Raw genomic sequence first — 18,804 nt, 5'->3', positions numbered from 1 at the left:
TTCAAGCCAACTGGACTACAGCTTGGGCCCTTCACTCTCATCTTTTTTATCAGGTGTATTATTACATGCTCCGGTTGGGTGATCGACCTGGGTAAGAAGTGAGTAATGTAAGAACACCCCAACTGTCTTTCCTAACCTTCGAATTCAGCTAACGTTCACGATCCCTGCCCCCTACGAAGAAAATGAGGAGGGGAGAAAAATTAGACCCCATCACTCCTTTTAAGTTTAATACAATCAGCTTCTACAACCAGACCAAATCCAACCTACGCTCCTTCACACCGCCCCCATCCTCTCATCCTCAACGCTTGTAAATCCAAAAATATCAAGACCGCTGTTCTTAACGACCTAGCGGAACGCATGCGTAGTCGTTTGGGGTCCTTTTCTGCGCTTCTCTATGGACGCACCAGAGGTCTTTGGGGCGGCCAGAACTACAATTCCCAGAAACCTCCTCGGCGGGGGGGAGGAAAGACGAGGAGTATGCAAAAGAAGCTCCGGAAAAGCCGGCCAGTGCGCGTCGCTCCTCCTTTTGAAGCGGTTTTGCGCCTCTGCGGCGTCGGTGCTCACAGAGGGGCGGGGCGCGGCAGCGTGAGGCGGTGCTGGGCGGGAAGGGAAGTCGTGGCGGTGGCGGCGTTGGTGGTGGTGGCTGCAGGGACAGCAGCGGTGGAGGTGGTAGGGATAGCAGGAGCAGTGGTGCTGTCAGTTAGGCCGTCAGAGAAATGGGAGACCCAGGGTCCGAGGTGAGTACTGGAATGTTGGGCCTTGGCTTTTCCAGACGGAAACCGCTGAAGGTTTTGCTTTCACCGGCTTGAGGCCTGGAACTCGGCGGCAAACGCGAGGCAACACTGCTTCAGTATCTCGGGCCGAGTCCAGCTTTCGGGCCTGGTGCATGTCTGAGCGAGGAACCAACAGCAACAATGGCCGCCTGGCCCCCTGCACAGACTCTAGAGTTCCTTGTTGGCCTTGTTCTGCCAGTGCGAGCGACATTTTGACACACGATTGCTTTTAAGTAGTGAGCATGCATTCGTCATGGGCAGATACGGGAAATCTAAGAGGATGGTAACTTGTCCGCATTCGGCCCTACGGCTGCACATACTCAGTGGCATAACTAAACTCCATCAAGTTCTCTTAATTTGGTTTGCGTGTTATGCTCAGTTTCCTCAAACGCTGTGTGTTTTAAGTGGACCTTTTTGAAAAATCTCAATCTGTAGATAATGTGGCTGTAAAGATAAAACATGTTTTGGCTTATTTTTATAGATAATAGAATCTGCCCTTCCAGCTGGGCCTGAGGCATCTGAGTCAACAACGGATGAAAATGAAGATGACATTCAGTTTGTTAGTGTAAGTAACAATGATACTCGGGTTTTTTTTACCCCCACATTAAAACACTAGTAAGCCATAATGTCATTAACCTCAGCTGTTCACTCACCGTTCTCCCAGTATTGATGAACAGTCTAATATATATTAGACAGTGGAGCATGGGAAAGGGTTAGGAAATTAACAAAAAGTGGTCTGTGAGCAACAGCAGTAGCTATCACAAAGCCATGGCCTAAAGTATATGTTGTATACTTAATCATATCTCTCCTGTCCTCTTTTAGAGCCATTTTACACTTAATTTAAACAAAAAATCTGTTCTCTAACACTGTTTTGGAATGAGGCAAGAGTATTTTCTAAAAGATGCACACAGGGAAGGATATGTATCCTTTGTGGGGAAGGGACAGCTTAGTACATAGGAAGGAGAGAGAAAAGAAGGTTGCATGAATTCAAAAGCTTAGCATTTTGTAGCTAAGGCATAACGTTAGTGGTTAAAGACTTCACTAACTTTTGAGATCATCGTGTTCCTGCATAGTACAATTGGAAGTTCATGATGAGGATCCTGGGGTCATCAGGAACATGCTAAGTTTTCCTGAGTTTATTCCCTTCATGAGAGTAGTTTTCAGGCATCCAAAAATCCACCTGCCATCGAATTCATTCCATCTTAAAGGAACAGTATGTGCAGCTGTGCAGATTCTGGGCTTCACTCCAGACCTGCTTGATCAGAGTTACATTGTGGGGCCTAGGAATCTTCATTTTGGAGCAAACTCAGTGGTATATGGATCTCTGAACCACACTTGGTAAAGTATTGTTTTGGGAAACCGAAGGGGCCAGTCTGATATATTTTGGGATGATTTCCATCTAAAAATGTTAAGGTTTTAGAAAGACTATGCTGAAATTGGTATCTCAGGTAGCTAGAAAGCACTATTACCCAAACTACTCCATTTGTGAGTGCTTTAGTTAGTTCAGGTTTAGTGTTAAGACTGTGTCATTTTTCTTAAGTAGAGGGCCTGTTATGTATATATTTGTGTTTGTTGGTTATTGTAGGTTTCAGGCAACTTGGTAAAACTGGTTATCATTGTTCTCCTCAACAGTAGGCCCATTGTGTTGTTACATTGTTTGGTGTTCTAATTTTTTTGATGATGAGGCCTCAGGATTGTTACCTTCCTTATTGCATATTGTACTCCTTTTTATTTAGAATTTGTCAGGATTTGGGGGGAAGGGAGCGTAGATGAATTGTGTCTTGATCTTTCTCTCACTGAACTGAAGTATGCTTTGTAACAGGATTCCATGAATCTTTAGGACAAATACTTCGTTAGCCTGAATTTTGCATTGTATATATGAACAAAAATTATCTTGATGTTGTTTGTACAGATAAAACTAGGGAAAGCACTACTTTGTGAACTATGGGTCTTGAGAAACAGATGAATCTATCAAAATCTATCACAAAAAATGTTAATAAAGTTTGTGAGGAAATAAAGAATTGCATTGTGGTTTCTAAGTTAATTTTGTCTTGTGTTCAGCTGAGGTTTAAAAGTACTCTTAATTTAAATTTTATTTTAAATGTAGGGAATCTGTTATATCTTTGCATCCAGGATAAAAAAATGTACAACCAATATGTTATATATCCAACTTGATATGTCTATTATATATATCCCTATTTTCACAAATAGGTTCAGTGTTTGACAGCTCCAGTTGGAGAAGGGCATTATATACATTAAGTGGATTTTAGGAGGAACCTATTAAAAATATTCTCTTTGTTTTTAAGTTTTACTACTTAAAAGATAATAATAGTTTAAATACATTCAGACACAGAATCTACCACTTATCTCAGTAACCCAGGCTTCTCTAGGTTATGCTTGTTTAATGAAGATGAAAAAGAGCTCTCAGCTCAAGAGTTCTTCAGATACAAAAAGAGCATTATGATGTCATTTCTTGGTTTACTATACTTTGGATTTCTTAGCCCTTTCTTATAGCTTTCCCACTTTTAATTCACCTGGTATCACAGCAGTCTCTGCAAAATACAGAATCTTAAATGAAATATGAAAGAAAAGTAATGACAAAGATTTAGAGGTGCAAAAACGAGCCCTTCATTTAGTTTAAATTTTATCGAAATAACTTTCAGAGACATGCATGATTCATAAGTGTACATCTTGATTGATAGGTTTTTGCAAAGCAAGTCCACCTGTGTAACTAGTGCCCAAATAAGAGAAATTGTTAACCATAGAAACGTTTTGTTTAAATCTGTTGCTCTCATTTTTGCTTGGTTTAGTAATATGATTCCTCATTCAGCCATCATCTTCATGTCTGTCTTTGAAACTGCAGATGTTTTAAGTCATTACTCCCAAAAGACTATTTCAGCTATTGATCTGATTGTGCACATTGCCTGCTACTCTGAAATATAAAAACTACTGAGGAAACCTTTGGTAATTTTCATAATAGCAAATGAGATCAAGTTCAACCAAGATTATTTCTGAAATGTAAAATTATTGTCCAAAAATACGGGACTAGTCAAGGAAATCAATACATGATTTCATAAATAGCTTTAAAAGCACATAGGTGGGGTGTTAATGTTTTAGCTGTAGTATATGGTGGTTAGAGGCAAAAAAATGTGGTTATTTTTGCCTGAGTACCTTGGGGCATTAATTCACTAAATAATTAAAAAAAATATGAATGCTCATTATATTCAAAGCCACAAATTAAGTACCTTAGAATTTACAAAGATTAACTACAAATATATCCTCAGTTTTAGGGAGATGAAATGGGAGGTGAGAACTATGTAAATAGTTTTAATAGAAAGTAGAAAGTTCTTTGTGAAAAGTACTATTAAAAAAAAGGATGTCAGATTTTCGTTTTGTTATTTTGGCATAGGTAGAGGGACTCTTTATATGTTTAAAAGGGCATTTGAAGTAGAAAAAAATAAAGCCATCAAAATAGGAAAGCCCAGTGGAACACGTGTAATTCTGGAGGATAATTTTTTTTTTTTAATAAGACCGGGAAGAATGGGTTAAATATTATAGATCTTGATTGTTGGACTGAATTTGAACTTTATCTGTAAAGTAGGCATTTGGGAGCCATTTGAAATCTTTGAACTAGACTGGATTGCAGAATTGATCTGTGTCCCTAACTTTTTTTGTGTGTGTGTGTGTGTCGGGGGGTAGTAGTTAGAGTTTTAGATTAGATTAGATTTTTGCATTTGTGGTCATTTAATGTTTTAGACTCTGGTAAACTACTGTCTTATAGACCGTATCATGGTATATTGACATCATTTTCTAACTAGTAAGTAAGTGATGTTTTGGCTTTGTCTGGGAATCAGTTTCTCAAATAACAGGAATGAAAATTTATTTTATTGAAAAAATTATATTTTACATTTAGAATAGTAATTCAACTCTGTTGTCATGTTCATGCATGTGCCTTATCCTAAATTGTATGACTTTGTTAATAGTATTTGATTTTGTTATTGGTACAGAGGGGTACAAATGGCAGTTCATTGTTTTCTCTTAATAGATAGACCACATTCAAATAAAATACCTTGTAAATGGAAGACCATATGCATTTATTCTTGCTGAGAATATAAGTAATCATTATAAACATGGGAAAATAATAGTTTTTTTTTTCCCTTGGTATTTGTGTTATAAAATTACTTCTTTAGGGGACATCAGTAACTTAGTTTTTGGTCAGCATTATAATTTTTTCAGATGTGAGGGCAATAGCAGGTAGTCTTTTTCTTGGTGAAGGAGGAAACAAGTGTCTTACTCAGAAATGTATGTATTAAGCATTCATTTTAACATTCCTTCATAGTGTAAACTGTCTCAGAATTATGACTAAACAGTCAATTATGTGTTTAGAGAACAGGTATACTTCATTCATTTTTCTCATCTCTTACAAAATAGTAATAAGTTTGTATCTCACCTTACACAGTAATTATGGAGATTAAATAAAATAATGTACGTGGAGAGCTTAGTACAGTGCCTGGTATAGAGCTCAATAAAACCAAAAAAAGTAAACCAGTTGCTGTTGAGTTGATTCAAACTCATGATCACCCCATGTGTGTCAGAGTAGAACTTTGCTCCATAGGGTTTTCAGTGGCTGATTTTTCAGAAGTAGATCTCCAGGCTTTCTTGAAAGATGCCTCTGAGTGGACTCTAACGTCCAGCCTTTCAGTTAGTAGCTGAGTGTGTTTACTGTTTTCACCATCTAGGGATTCCTTCAGGGCACAGCAAATGTTATCGATTACTAGTGAAATAAATACTAAATACACAGTGGAATACTAGAAAGTTTCGTTTCCCTAAATTCATTACGGTAGAGGGTTTTCCATATCCACTGTGAAAATGAGCCTAAGTGTACAGCCATTTGTATATAAGTAATATTTTACTTTAGTATACTTGTTCCTTGTTTTTTCCACACAGCCTACTTTGCTTTTTGGCAGTCTTATTAATAATAATATTAATATTAAATAAATCAGTGCTTCTCTTCCTACTGCTTTGTCACTTAGTGTGGTGTGCAGTAGGTGCTTAGTAATTATTTGTCAAGTGAATTAGTAAGTATTCTAAATGCTTCTTTTTCTCACTTTTGGATTTCCTGTTCTAGTCCTTTTTATTTTTATCTCTTTATATGAGTAATATAAAATTAACTTTGTAGTTCAGCATTGATTGCGTGTCAGTCTAATGGTTCAACCTAGGAGTCTTCTCTCATATATCCTTACTTTGCCCCTTTTCCTGTTTCTGTGCTACTTTTTAATCCTATTTATGACCATTTTCATTACCATTCTTTTTTTTCCCTTCTGCCCATTCAACTTTTGCCTTGTATCCTGTGACTTTCTTTCTTTTCCTGTTCTCTGTTCATGGAAGCTCTGCACTCACCTCCATGTATTTTTGATAACTTGGAGAGCTTCTTGGTTTGCTATGTGTATGAACATGTTAATACAATTCTTTGGCCACATTTAGTATCAATAATCTTCTGTTGAGCTTTTCTCTATATTTAGCTTTTTGAGTTTTTTTTATTTCTGATTCTTCTATCCTAATGCACATTTCTTTTCTGTTATTGTTGTTGGCTGCCTTCTCAGGCTGGGAAAGTATCCTCAAGCCTGCTGGTAAGACACTCTCCATTCCTTTTTTTTGCCTTTACAGTAAAAATTTTATTATCTATTTTTTTTTTTTCTCCCTTCACCCAAGTTAATATGTGTCTATCCTCTAGTTTTAGTGGTTACCTTCCCTTCTCTGTTAACCATCAAAGAATATTTAGTTTTTGTAAAATCCTTTTCATGACTTTTTACAATAGTGGTCTAATACAGTATTTGCCCTTTTGTGATTGACTAACTTGACTCAGCATAATGGGCTCTAAGTTCATTCATATTATGAGATGTTTTGCAGATTGATCATTGTTCTTTAATGTTGTATAGTATTCCATTGTGTGTACATATTGTTTGTTGATCTGTTCTTTTGTTGATGGACATTTGTTGTTAACATCATTTTGCTATTGTGAATAGTGCTGCAGTGAACATGGATGTGAACATGGATATTAATGCACGTTTCTTGAAGGAAGGAAACTAAGGTGATTATGTGAATGGGAAAAACTGTTCTACTTTTATCTCTTTTACTTCCTCTTTCTTAAAACTATCCAAACCAGAAGTTGATTGAAGATATGATTTGGCAGTCTTAATACTAGGGATAGGTTTTCAGAAAAGTTTAATACACTGATCATACATTGGATAATATATCCGTTCTCCTTTTCTTTTCTTTTTTATTTAACTTCTGACATGTACAGCTAAGGCAGAAATCTTAATTCCTTTATTATGAAATCTGTTACTGGAAGTTTTGCCACCTGATTTTATCTTGATGGTTGGATCACTATCTGTAAGAGTAGCAGATTATCTTTGAGACAGCAGGCTTCTGGGGAAAAAGATCATTAACTCCATTTTAGCTTGTCTGGAAGGAGCCCTGGTGGTACATTGATTAAAGTATTTGTTCATCAAAAGGTTGGCAAGTCAAACCCACCTGCTGCTCTACAGAAGAAAGATGAGGCTTCTGTAAAAATTTAAAGCTTTGAGAAGTCTGCGGGGCAGTTCAGCTCTGTCCTGTAGGGTTGCTATAGAGTTGCTATGAGTTGGAATTGACTTGATGGCAGTGGGTTTGATTTTTGGTGTTGGGTAGCTTATCTGGAGTCCCTGGGTGGTACAAATGGGTGATATGCTTGGCTGCTAACCGAAAGGTTGGAGGTTTGAATCTACCCAGAGGTGCCTTGGAGGAAAGACCTGGCTATTTATTTCTGAAAAAACATCCATTGAAAACTCCGTGGAGTTGCCATGAGTCAGATTTGACTTCAAAGCAACTGATTAATATCTGTGTGCTGATTCTAGAACCTTTATTAGTTTTTTCCACTGAGTATATCACTTTAGCTTACTTACAATCAGCTCCCATTCCCTCAACCATATTCTTCTCTTATATTCCTTTTTCTTGTTTCCAACATACTACATTTCTTGGAAGAATATCTTTCTTCTATAAGGCCTTACTGCCTCATTCTCTGTTCCTTAATTTTTAGAGCTTGTCTTCTGTGTGTCTTTTTACTAGTTACTACTTTCTTGATAGATGTTCTCTAAAAGGCATTTTTAAATGTCCTTATTGCCAAATTCATTGGCATTTTCATGGTACTTAATATCTTTGGCCATGTTTTGTGTTGACAGCTTCCCATTCAGGTTTTCCCCATCTTTAGTTTCTTTGTGTTAATGCATTCATTCTTGATTCTTCTCCCATCTTTGGTTACCTGCATTTGCTCTTCCTGAATCTTAAAATTCTAGCATTTTCCCAAGAGCCTCCTGACTCTCTTACTTCTACTCTATGCTTTCTTCATGCTTACAGTGTCAGAGTTTTATAGTCTTCTAGGGGAGCAACTCCCAAATCTGTATTTCTAGCTCATTTCCTAAACTCGGATTATAGACCTTCATTTTCAGATGTCTGCTAGATACTTCTTTGTACCACTAGTACTTCAAATTCATTTTCTCCCAGAGAACATCACCTTTATATTTCTGTATTCTTTATTTATGTTGATGGTTTTAATATTCTTCTAGTCATCCAAGCTTAAAACCTTAGAGACTTCTTTGTTTTTGTTTTTTTATAGCCAGTTCCGTCTCCCCCCCCCCACCCGATTTTACCGTATATTCTCTTGTTTAGGTACCACCTCATGTTTGCCATACCCTGATATAGTTGTGTGGTATTAGTGCCAGGGCTGATTAATTAATCCTGGTTTCCCTACTCTCCAGACTGCTCATGTGACTAATCTTTTTGAAGCACAAGTCTTACAATTTTATTCCCATCTCAGTATTATTTAGTGATCCCCTTTTGTCTGTGGAATGAAAGTTAGGCTTTTAAGTGTACAATTCAAGGCCTAGTCTATGAGGAAGGCAGTATGGATGGAAAGGATAGACAAAATTCTAGTTTTGATGGGGATGGGGATGACACATAGATATTAGTCAAAGAACTCCATGTTTTTGAGCCTTGATATTCATATGAACTGAAAGTATTGAATTGTAATATCTATGTCCATGTATCACTATTCCCTATTATTTTCCCTTTCCCCAAAAGATTGACATGTCCCTAATACGCTGAAGGTATTTAGGCTTTTTTTTTTTTTTTTTGGTCCTGTCATCATTTCTTATTCATATACTCTGAATCTTTTCCTTTGCTTTTGTTCCTAGTTATTCTGTGCCACCCATAGGCTTCCTCTTGAGAGGAATACTTGCTAGGCCCAATAAAAAACACTGTTTATTGTAGATGATAATTTGGTTTGAATAACTGTTCATGACTTGCAAATTTGTTCCATTCTTTTATAGGAAGGACCATTAAGACCTGTTCTTGAATACATTGACCTGGTTAGCAGTGATGATGAAGAGCCTAGCACCTCTCATAGTGATGTAAGTACATTATATTTGTTTTGCGTTTGTTTACTTCTGTTATTTGAGAGGCATTCTCTAGAGAGTTACCAGGTCAGTGATGGCTGTGTGTAGGAGCTCCGTTGTTTTGGAGAGTGGCTGATTTCTGCTAGACTGGTAATCCAAGGAATCCTTTGCCCAGAATAATTCCTACTTCAGTTTTGCTCCTCTACTTCAGTGAGGATGTGAAAGGATACCACTACCCAGAGAATTTATAAGCCCTGGGGTAATATGAGATTAAAAGGAAATGGAATAAAAACTGCAAGCTTTTTGGCTCCTCTTTCTTTCCTTTCCTTTATGATACTTGGGTGCTTTGTAGAACTGGATCCCTTTCTTCCGGAACCACATGGCTACAGAAAATTTGTTTTATCTTGGAAGAATATGTGGAAATTCTTTAGGAAATGGAAGGGAGGGAAGGATTTATAAATTATTTATGACATCAGTTATCATACTTCCTCTATTCCCCATATGTTTGGCTTATTTCTCTTACCTATGACTTATTGGTCATAGGTTTGACCCCTTAAGCTACTATTTCTTTACTATAAGAACCAAGCTAGCTGATGCCTCTGTAGCAATCTTGCCTTTCCATTTGTCTTTGGCTTAGCTCAGACTTCTATTAATGGACTCTTATCTTTGTGAATTAGAGTATACCTGGCTCTTTTGTCCAAGGTGATCAGAAAACTTCTTACTCTGATATAGGGGTTCCAGACTTGGATTTTGAATCAGAATTACCTGGGTTTGAGTCTCAGCTTTATTGCTTAATGGTTCTGTGACATTGGATAAATTAAGTAATCTTTTAACTTCAGTTTCTTTATCAAATGAGAATAATAACCTACCTCACAGGGTTGTTGTGAGGATGAAATGAGGTAACAAGTATGTAAGCTCCTTGTGGACTACTAACCACAAAGTAGGAATATTGTTATTCATAGAGAGTGATTGAAAGGACATTTTAAAAGAAGCATAAAAGTTACTGTAATGCCGGGAGGTGATAATTTTTTTTTCTCTCAGTGGACCTTTACCCAAGTTCTCTCTGTCATTAATTTCTAGTTGCTGATTTCAGTATGTTGGAAGGGGATTTTTTTTTCCTTAATTGTTTTCGCCAGTGGTGTCATTACCTCTTATCCCAGCATGGGACCAAGCAACAGGCCTGGATGGTACCATGTGAATTGGGCATGTTTTTACTCTCTTTTTTCGTAGACAGAGTCCCAGATTCATGCCTGTAGTTGGTATTGGGGCCTTTGGGGTAGTGTAGCTTGTGTTTGATATCATGATCCTTTTGCTGCCCTGTAGTGGATTTGTTCTTTCATTATTATAATATTTAAAAAAATTAATTCTGCTTACTGGACATGCATCTCTCCACTTGAAAGTTAATATATTAAAAGCATATTTTTTTTCTTCCTTGGTTTTCTTGTTCATGTGGATAACCCAGAGAATGCCTGAGTCTAAGGTGCCATCCTCTGAGAATCATCGCCCAGAAATGTGCTCTAGCTGCAGTGTTCCTCTTTCCATTGGAGATAGCAGCTCCTCCTCTGGGAGTTGCTCCAGCTGTCCACAAAGGATAGTTTCTCAACCTTCCTCTGTTGAGAACCTGTTGGAGAACCAGAACAATGACCAAAATAATTCAGATATTAAGATCTCTGAGACAGAGACAACTAAACCATCACAAAATACTCAGACTCTGCCTTCATGTCCACCTCTGGTCCCCCACGAATCTTTAGCTTCTTTGGAAGTCAAGGAGAATTTACCTAGAGAATCTTCTTCAAGTTCACAATATGGGCATGATGCCATCCTCTATCTCCAGACACAAGTGGCTGAGATGTCCCGAGTGATACGTGATCTCCAATCTAGGAGCTGTTTTAGATTTCATCATTCTAGGGCAAGTGAGAACTGCTCTGTTGCTTGGGATATCTCCACCTCTAAGGATGAAAATTTATCCACAGTTGATGAAGAGGCTGACTGCAAATCCCCTTCTGCTGATGACAAAGAGCAGCCCTCTGACCCCAGCCAATCTAGTTTCACAGGTCTTTTGAAGAGAATGGAACAAAGAGGTGTCATAAAGAGAGTAACACTACAACCTGAAGCAGAATCATGTGAAGGAAAACCTGATTGTGTGACCTCTAAGAAACGTTTGGTTCCTCCATTGCATCCTCTTCTAAGAATTGCCACCACTGAGGTTTTTAAAGACCCTGCTGATTGCCATCCTTCTTCCTTCATGGGACACAGGGTATATCCTGTGGCCAAGGATACCTCTCCTTTCCAACCAAATCCACCAGCTGAAGGCCCCATTGTAGAAGCATTAGAGCACAGCAAAAGAGGAAACACAACATCCCCTTTAGATTCTACCTCAAAAGAAATGGAGGTCATGGGTTGTAGGTTCTACCACGCTGCTTCCATTGCAGCCCGAGCTGCTAGCTACATGGCCTATATGACTCAGTATCAGCGTAAACTCTGGGAAGACATGGAGGATCTGGTCCATGACCCAGAATTTGACCGTGGAAAAGCAAGATGTATAATATCTGATGGCATGGATGCAGGCCTTTGGCAGCTTTATACTACTAGGGACATAATGGACTCTGTAGTCAGAGTTATGGCCATGGCAATAGACTACAGACGGCAAGCTTGGCTCCGACTTACATCTCTCACTAAGAAAACCCAGGAGAAGATCTCACATTTGCCATTTGATGGTACTTCCCTCTTTGGACAAGATGTGGATGCTGCTGTTACAGAAGAAAACAGTATAAAGGAAAATGACTTTAAAGACCACAACAAATACTCTAACCAGCATCGGTACTTTTATAGTCGTGATCAGAAAGCACATTATCACGGTAGAGGATACTCCAAAGGGGATTGGTACAAACCCCGAAATCATCCCTATAGATGTAGAAAAAAGGGAGAATCCCCAGAACGCCGTGGGTACAAGAATTAATAATCTGTTCACGTTTAGCAGATTAGCCATCGAGAGCCTAACTATTTTACTTGCTTCTCACTAAAATAGAATCTGTAAGTAGGAGATCTTCTCAAAAACTGAATGTATATCTGGAATATCTACAGCTGATGTTTGAATTCTCAACTTTTGGAATGTAATGTACAATAAAGAGACTCTGTTTTATTGGCTGAGTGAAAGTGGACACTTTCACCCGAAAAGGGTTGGAGAAAGGTTTGACCATTATTTCTGGTCCAAAATAAGGAGGGTACTTGGAACTGGAATCCTCTTGAAATTAAAGAAAAGTCTGTAGTTTTGTTCCTCCGAATAATCTTTTTGGCAAACTGAGGACTATCACACTTTCAATCTGGAAATTAACCTACTACTACTCCCTAATTACTGATAACGGAGGCAAATTCTTCATTTTTTAGGTCATCAGTGCTTTCTTGTCTGGGCTTCAGTTTGACAAGTCTTTACAGAAGACATGATTAACTTACCAAGAGTCCATTCTACTTTCAAGCTGTGTGAGACTTTAGAATCAACCATGAATCTGTATGTCAAGAACTAGAATTCAGATGCAATTTTGCCAAATCCAGTTTAATTTCAGTATGATAGCTGGATGTCACAGGTTAATGTGGATACCCGCTGGAAAGACTGTCCTACCTATAACATCTCTACAGAAATTTTCACAATTCACTGTCATAAGTATTCATACCATCACTACTCATCAAGCTACATGTGAGAGAATTCTTTGTTGTTGTCAGTCCTAATGGTTTTTGACATACCAAGCTCTCTCATACATCATGCTGTGAGACCCAGCCATTGTGATCTCTCCCTGTAACGTGGGCCTTTCATCAGGCTGGCCTTCTTAAACAAACCTACCTTCTAAACAATGAACTCTTTTGAGCTTGATAATTCACCGTATTCTAAATACAAAAAAAAAAAAAATGTACTTTAATGTACACTTTAATGTACACTTCCACTTAGCCTTACTCCTTGTTTCTTAAATATTTGAAAGACAGTATTACTCTTCTCTTTTTCTCTTGTGATATCTGTGTTGCTCAGTAATAAAGAAAATGGTAAAATAGCATTACTACTCTAATTGATGTGCCCAAGCATCTCTAGAGAATTCAGTTTTCTTAAAATTAAAGTGTTGAGAAATCATTGAATTTGTGACCAAGTAGGTAACTTCTGAAGGGAGTTGATGCCTGATGGCAGGCATGCAAATATGAACTCTTAGAAGAGCAAGAATTTGAAACATGCCTGACAATCTGGTCACCTTATTGTAATAGAGATTTCATCAATCTAGATGTTGCAAAATCCTTGAGATTTAGAGCACTGTAGATAAAATAAAGAGAACACGCCACATAATTCTGTTTTTGGATATCTATTTAGATGGCGATAATCATTAAGGATTTCTTGAAAGGCTGAACTCAAGACTTCAGTGACTTATTGGTTAATTTATTCCTTACTCTAGTCAGGAAACGTTTTTCTCCCTACTGGTCTCGGCAATAGTTTACCGTATTGGAACTGGTAGCAGACACCTCAATCTTATGTCCTACAGGATCTTCTTTTTAATCTCAAGGCAGTGGCTGTATGGTATACCAGCCCTTAGATCCTTGTCTTTACAGCATGACTTCGGGAATGGAAAGAATATCAAGTTTGAGGAGACTAAGTGCATCACCTAGTATTTGTTTGGCTGCCAAAAACATTAACAGAATTAAAATTTTGTTAACTTGGTTTGTCAAACATCTACATTTTTGTCATCTGCTTGATTAAAGTGTTTTGGGTATACTATTAGTGCTGTATAGCACTGTTTCAGGGTTCATGTTTCTGTTCTTGCCATAGTTCTTGCACAGATGTCTTGACATTTTCTCTGGCGATCTACTTTTTTTTTTTTTTTTAATTGTGATTTGGGTGAAAGTTTACAGAGCAAATTCACTTTACATACAGCAGTTCACATACACTTTATCTCATGACATTGACTTCAATTTAGCACAGTGCAACAGTTCCCCTCCCACCTCTCCCCATAGTTACCTCTTCCCTGTGTCCTTCCCTCCATGCACTCCTGCCCCTGGAACTATATCCCTGTGCAGACACAGCCCTTCTATTCTCCCATGATTGTTATCTCCAAGGAGTGTATCTGCCTAGTGTAAATGTTCACCTCATATGCCTGTCTCTTACTTGGCTGAAAGCCACAGGTGTGAGTTCAGTTCCAGACCTGAAGGGTAGCGAGGGGCCATAGTCTCAGTGATTCCATCAGGCTCTATCAGACCAGCAGACCTGGTCCCCTTTTTTTTTTCAAATTGTTCTCCAAGTCTATCCAGGATCTCATACATAGATTCCCCTCTGAGTGCTTGACAGTGGTAACTGGGCACCGTCTAGTTTTTTCTGGTCTCATAGTCGTATAGGCTGAGGATCACATGTGGTAACCCATTTTTTAATAGTTATATTGGAAAGTAATTTCCCCTCTCAATCATAACCATATTTAGAACCTTGTCTACTTCTCTATCTTTCCTTATTTATGATATATAGGTTGAATGTTCAAATTTCCCTACTTGGAAGAAATTATTTTTGTCAAATAAATTCTGTCCTGTTTGTAGATTAAGCCTAAACTACAGTCTTGTGGGAAGAGATCATCTTGCAAACTTAACAAAGTCATACCTAAAGTTAACAGTTACCTTACTTTTCACAAAATCTTATTTCTGCTTTTTAGGTCCATGCCAGTGCTGTAGCAATTGTCTTTCACATTGAACTGTAGAAGAGCATTGACTGACTACCTAAAAAGAAAAAGACCTAAGAAATCACACGTGGATTTTTGTAGCTCATGATATGTACTACGTTAGTCAAGCAATCTCTTGTACCCTTGATGTGAAACGGTAGTTTCTTTTGTGAAAAGACTAGCCACTAGAGAACTTACTAGAGAGACCTTGAGACCATTGTATAGTTACACAAAGATGTTCTCAAGCTCCTACTTAACCATTTTGCCTTTTTAGCTCCCTGAATTAGATGCTAGGTCATGAACTAGGTAATTTGAGATATTCTTATTTTCCAAAAACCAAACGAAAATAAATGATGCTTGAAGATGTGAGTCTCTGAAACTGCTTTGACACTTCCACTTACCTTACTCCTTGTTTCTTAAATATTTGAAAGACAGCTTTACTCTTCTCTTTTTCTCTTGTGATGTCTGTGTTGCTCAGTAATAAAGAGAATGATAAAATAGCATTACTACACTAATTGCTGTGCCCAGGCATCTCTAGAAAATTCAGTTTTCTTAAAATTAAGAAAGTGTTAGGAAATCATTGAATTTGTGACCAAGTAGGTAACTTCTGAAGAAGTTTGGCATTTTAGTGGGGATAAGGATAGAATACATTTAGAATAACAACCAATTTTGGCTATATGTAGAAGAAACAGTATCCTAACTTTTAATTAGAATTTTTTCTGTGGTGTACTTCATTGATGATGGTTTTATAAACCTGAATATGGGGACTTGGTCTAGAGAGACAACCACAGTAGACCGGGGTATGGAACACTTAATTATTTATATTGTAGTTGCTGTGTATAGAGCTTATGACAAAATTCTCCATTAGGCCAACCTCTGATGTTCATATACCTCTGGTTCTCTAGGAGGCCTTGGAATTGTGGCAAGTTTATTGATTTGATTTTCTCAAAAGGGATACATGTAATGATCCTTTTCCTTCAAAATGTTATTTTGTGACTGACAAAATATATAGACTATGATTTCTTGCAATTACTGTGTACAGAGAAATACTGTTTACATTATTTATTATATGAAGTGCCTTTTTAAATTTCACAGTTGTTTAAAACTTAAAGTTTTGATGTCTTGTATATGTTGTTGGTGGTATTTATATGAATTCTATATGGTGGTTTGATCTTATGTATTATCTTCATCATGCTATAATTGCACTATCTAACTGTACTCCTTCTGAATGTTACTTTGTTTTCTTTATAGCACTATTGTTCATTTCAGAAGGTTGTAGAGTATGCCTCCCCCTTATTTAATTTCATAGTAGTAGTGTTTAGTAGTGATTGGCTCAGTATTCTGGGCACGAAGGCAGCTTTATTATTTTTATCGGTACCAAGTTTTCTAATTGAATCATTTATGTCATATTTAACCTTGTTAGTTATGGTAACACAACTTATATTTGGTAAGTGGATGTGTTTCCTGTACTTGGTAAGAAGAAGCAAGGATACTAGGAAAAACACAGTAAATTTGTTTATACTTTTTTTTCAAACCATGGTAATTTCTTTATCAGTGTAATTTAAACCTGTTTTGACTTTGTGACAGATTCCTTATAAGTATAATTTCATTTATTTACTTGGCCCTCAAAATGACATTTTGATGGGAACATGAACTCTTTCAGGCTATGTGGAAACTATATAATACATTACATCAGCACTACACATTAATAGATAAATACACATTAATAATGCCCATAGTACCTTCTGTGAAATAGTATGTTGTGTGAACAACTATGTCCATGGGGTGTAGGGCTTCCAGGTGCCCTGGCCCAAGAGTTGCTGTGTTGTGTGTGGTCCACTAGGCAGCACTGCAGATGCCTCAGGTGAGCACTTGGCTAGTTTCCACCTGGCTTTTCCTCCTTTTCTGCTAAGTCAGCTCGCCCATGAGAACCTGCCTGGGGAGATGATGGTGTGGGCCAAAGGCACCCAAGCCAGGGTTGGAATGCCTGGGTGCATACCTTTCCAACCATGGGTGCACTACAGGACTACACCATACAAAATGAGGGGACTCCAAGTCATGGGAGCTGAGGAGACCAGGGTTGAGAGATTGGGCCTGAACCTCCACTGCTGCAGACTAGGTGGCTTCCCAGTTATGTGCAGCAACCAGGCAAAAGCCGGACTCCAACCTCAAGACAGTGGCCTGGCAACCTGGCAATCAGATACCTGGGTGCCTCAGCCGGGTATATATGTGGTTGGACATTCAGGATGCATATGTGTTATTTAGTGAATGATAATTTTGGGGAACTGATTGATAATGTCCTTAAAGGCCCAATACATCCAGGATAATATCTCAGATACTGTAAATAGGCGATTGGAATAAAAACTCCAGAATCTCTTTTAACTATAAATTGGATATGAATAATAGTGAACATAGAGTTAAATGACATTCATTATTCTTGAGGATATAATTACTTGATTTTGGGATTTTGATGAATGTTGAAATTATGGATTAGATATTTGTAGGAATAGTTTCAAGATTGCATTAACTGAAATTTTCTTTTTATAGTGCGGGGCATGTTTTGCTGCAGACTTGCGCTGTTTAGTTTCTCTTGTTTTTTGAGATCCAGTATTCTATACTTATCCTAACAGCTAGACCAACAGTTGATTGTCATATCTGTATGCATTTTATGCAATGTCATTCACCTAGCCAGATCCATTTTTTATGGCATTTTATTAGTAGATACACAAACCAGTTATAGTGCTTCATTTTTCACTTGATGTACAGTTGGAAGTTATCAGTAAACTGATGATGATTGCTGTATTGAATGCAAATCTTTTAGTTATTTTTCCAGGTATAAAAAGTTTTGTAAACTGCTAAATTAATCTTTTATGGAATTTCTGTTCCTGGATGAGTGATGAGAATATTGCTTTATTAAATATTTTTTTCTCTTATTAAATAGTAAAGGTGATGTTTTTGTATTTCAATGTGTTCTCCTTTTCTTGACTTCATAGTAATGAAAATTTTTATAGTAAATGTTTGGTACCATTGAGATACTATTGGAAATTATACTTGGTTTCTGTGGGTTAAGTCTAGACATAGTCACAGTCCAACCGTGTTCTTTTTATGTCATTAGCATATTATTTCATATATTAATTTTGATCTTCCTTTTTATAAGATACTTCAGGAATAATATCTGATCTTCCCAGAATCCTGTTGATACAGGTTACATTTTTTATTCTGCCAGTACATGCTCTGCAGAATTTTGATGTGGATTCATATGTGTATTTCAAACTATGTCTTCAGCATTAATGTAGAAGATTTTCTACTTTTCCCTAATATCATCCTTTCAAAAAAAAATAAGCCAGTCTAGTCAAACTACTCCCTAGATGTTGAACTTTTCATCAGTTTTTAATGCTGCCTTGTTCAATGGCTGGCAGTTCAAACCCACCAGCCACCCCTCAGAAGGAAGATTGGGCAATCTGCTTCTGTAGTGATAAACCAAAACCAAGCCAAACTACTGCTGTGGAGTCGGATCCGACTCATAGCGATCCCTCCTTGTGTTTCCGAGGTATTATCACTATGGAAGTAGATTGCCCAGCCTTCCTTCTAAGGAGTAGCTGGTGGGATTGAACTGCCAGCCTTCTGGTTAGCAGTCAAATGCCTTAGGCACTAAGCCACCAGAGCTCCCTGCATAGTGAATACTGCCTTGGAAGCCCCAAGGATGGGGTGCTATGAGTGAGATCTGACTTGATGGCAGTGAGTTTGGTTTTTGGTTTTGTTTAATAGTGGTAGTAATATTTTCTCTTTTTTCTACAAAATGCATTATTACATAAAGTTTATAGTCCAATGCATCTTAAAAGATTTAAGATGATTACTATAACATAGCTGATTACTATATCAAAGTTAACCAGTTTTCACTCGGTCTTAAGGGATTTACTG

At 37.6% G+C, this 18,804-nt stretch overlaps 1 protein-coding gene across 1 annotated transcript in view; it reads left to right on the top strand.

The window, feature by feature from the left end:
* The first annotated feature begins 716 nt into the window (after nucleotides 1-716).
* The window catches only part of ZNF451 (zinc finger protein 451), a 113,052-nt gene continuing 94,964 nt past the window's right edge, over nucleotides 717-18,804 (top strand). Inside the window, exons 1-3 of the mRNA XM_007945607.2 lie at nucleotides 717-737; nucleotides 1,255-1,338; nucleotides 9,140-9,220. Of these exons, the coding sequence (XP_007943798.2) occupies nucleotides 717-737; nucleotides 1,255-1,338; nucleotides 9,140-9,220 (186 nt within the window). The remainder of the gene's footprint in view (nucleotides 738-1,254; nucleotides 1,339-9,139; nucleotides 9,221-18,804) is intronic.

Source organism: Orycteropus afer, unplaced genomic scaffold, assembly GCF_000298275.1.
Source record: "Orycteropus afer afer isolate SDZICR_OR568_19922 unplaced genomic scaffold, OryAfe1.0 scaffold00140, whole genome shotgun sequence".
In the NCBI taxonomy this organism is placed as follows: Eukaryota; Metazoa; Chordata; class Mammalia; order Tubulidentata; family Orycteropodidae; genus Orycteropus; species Orycteropus afer.
The sequence above is the reverse complement of the archived record's forward strand: the minus strand, read 5'-3'. Positions and strand labels throughout refer to the sequence as shown.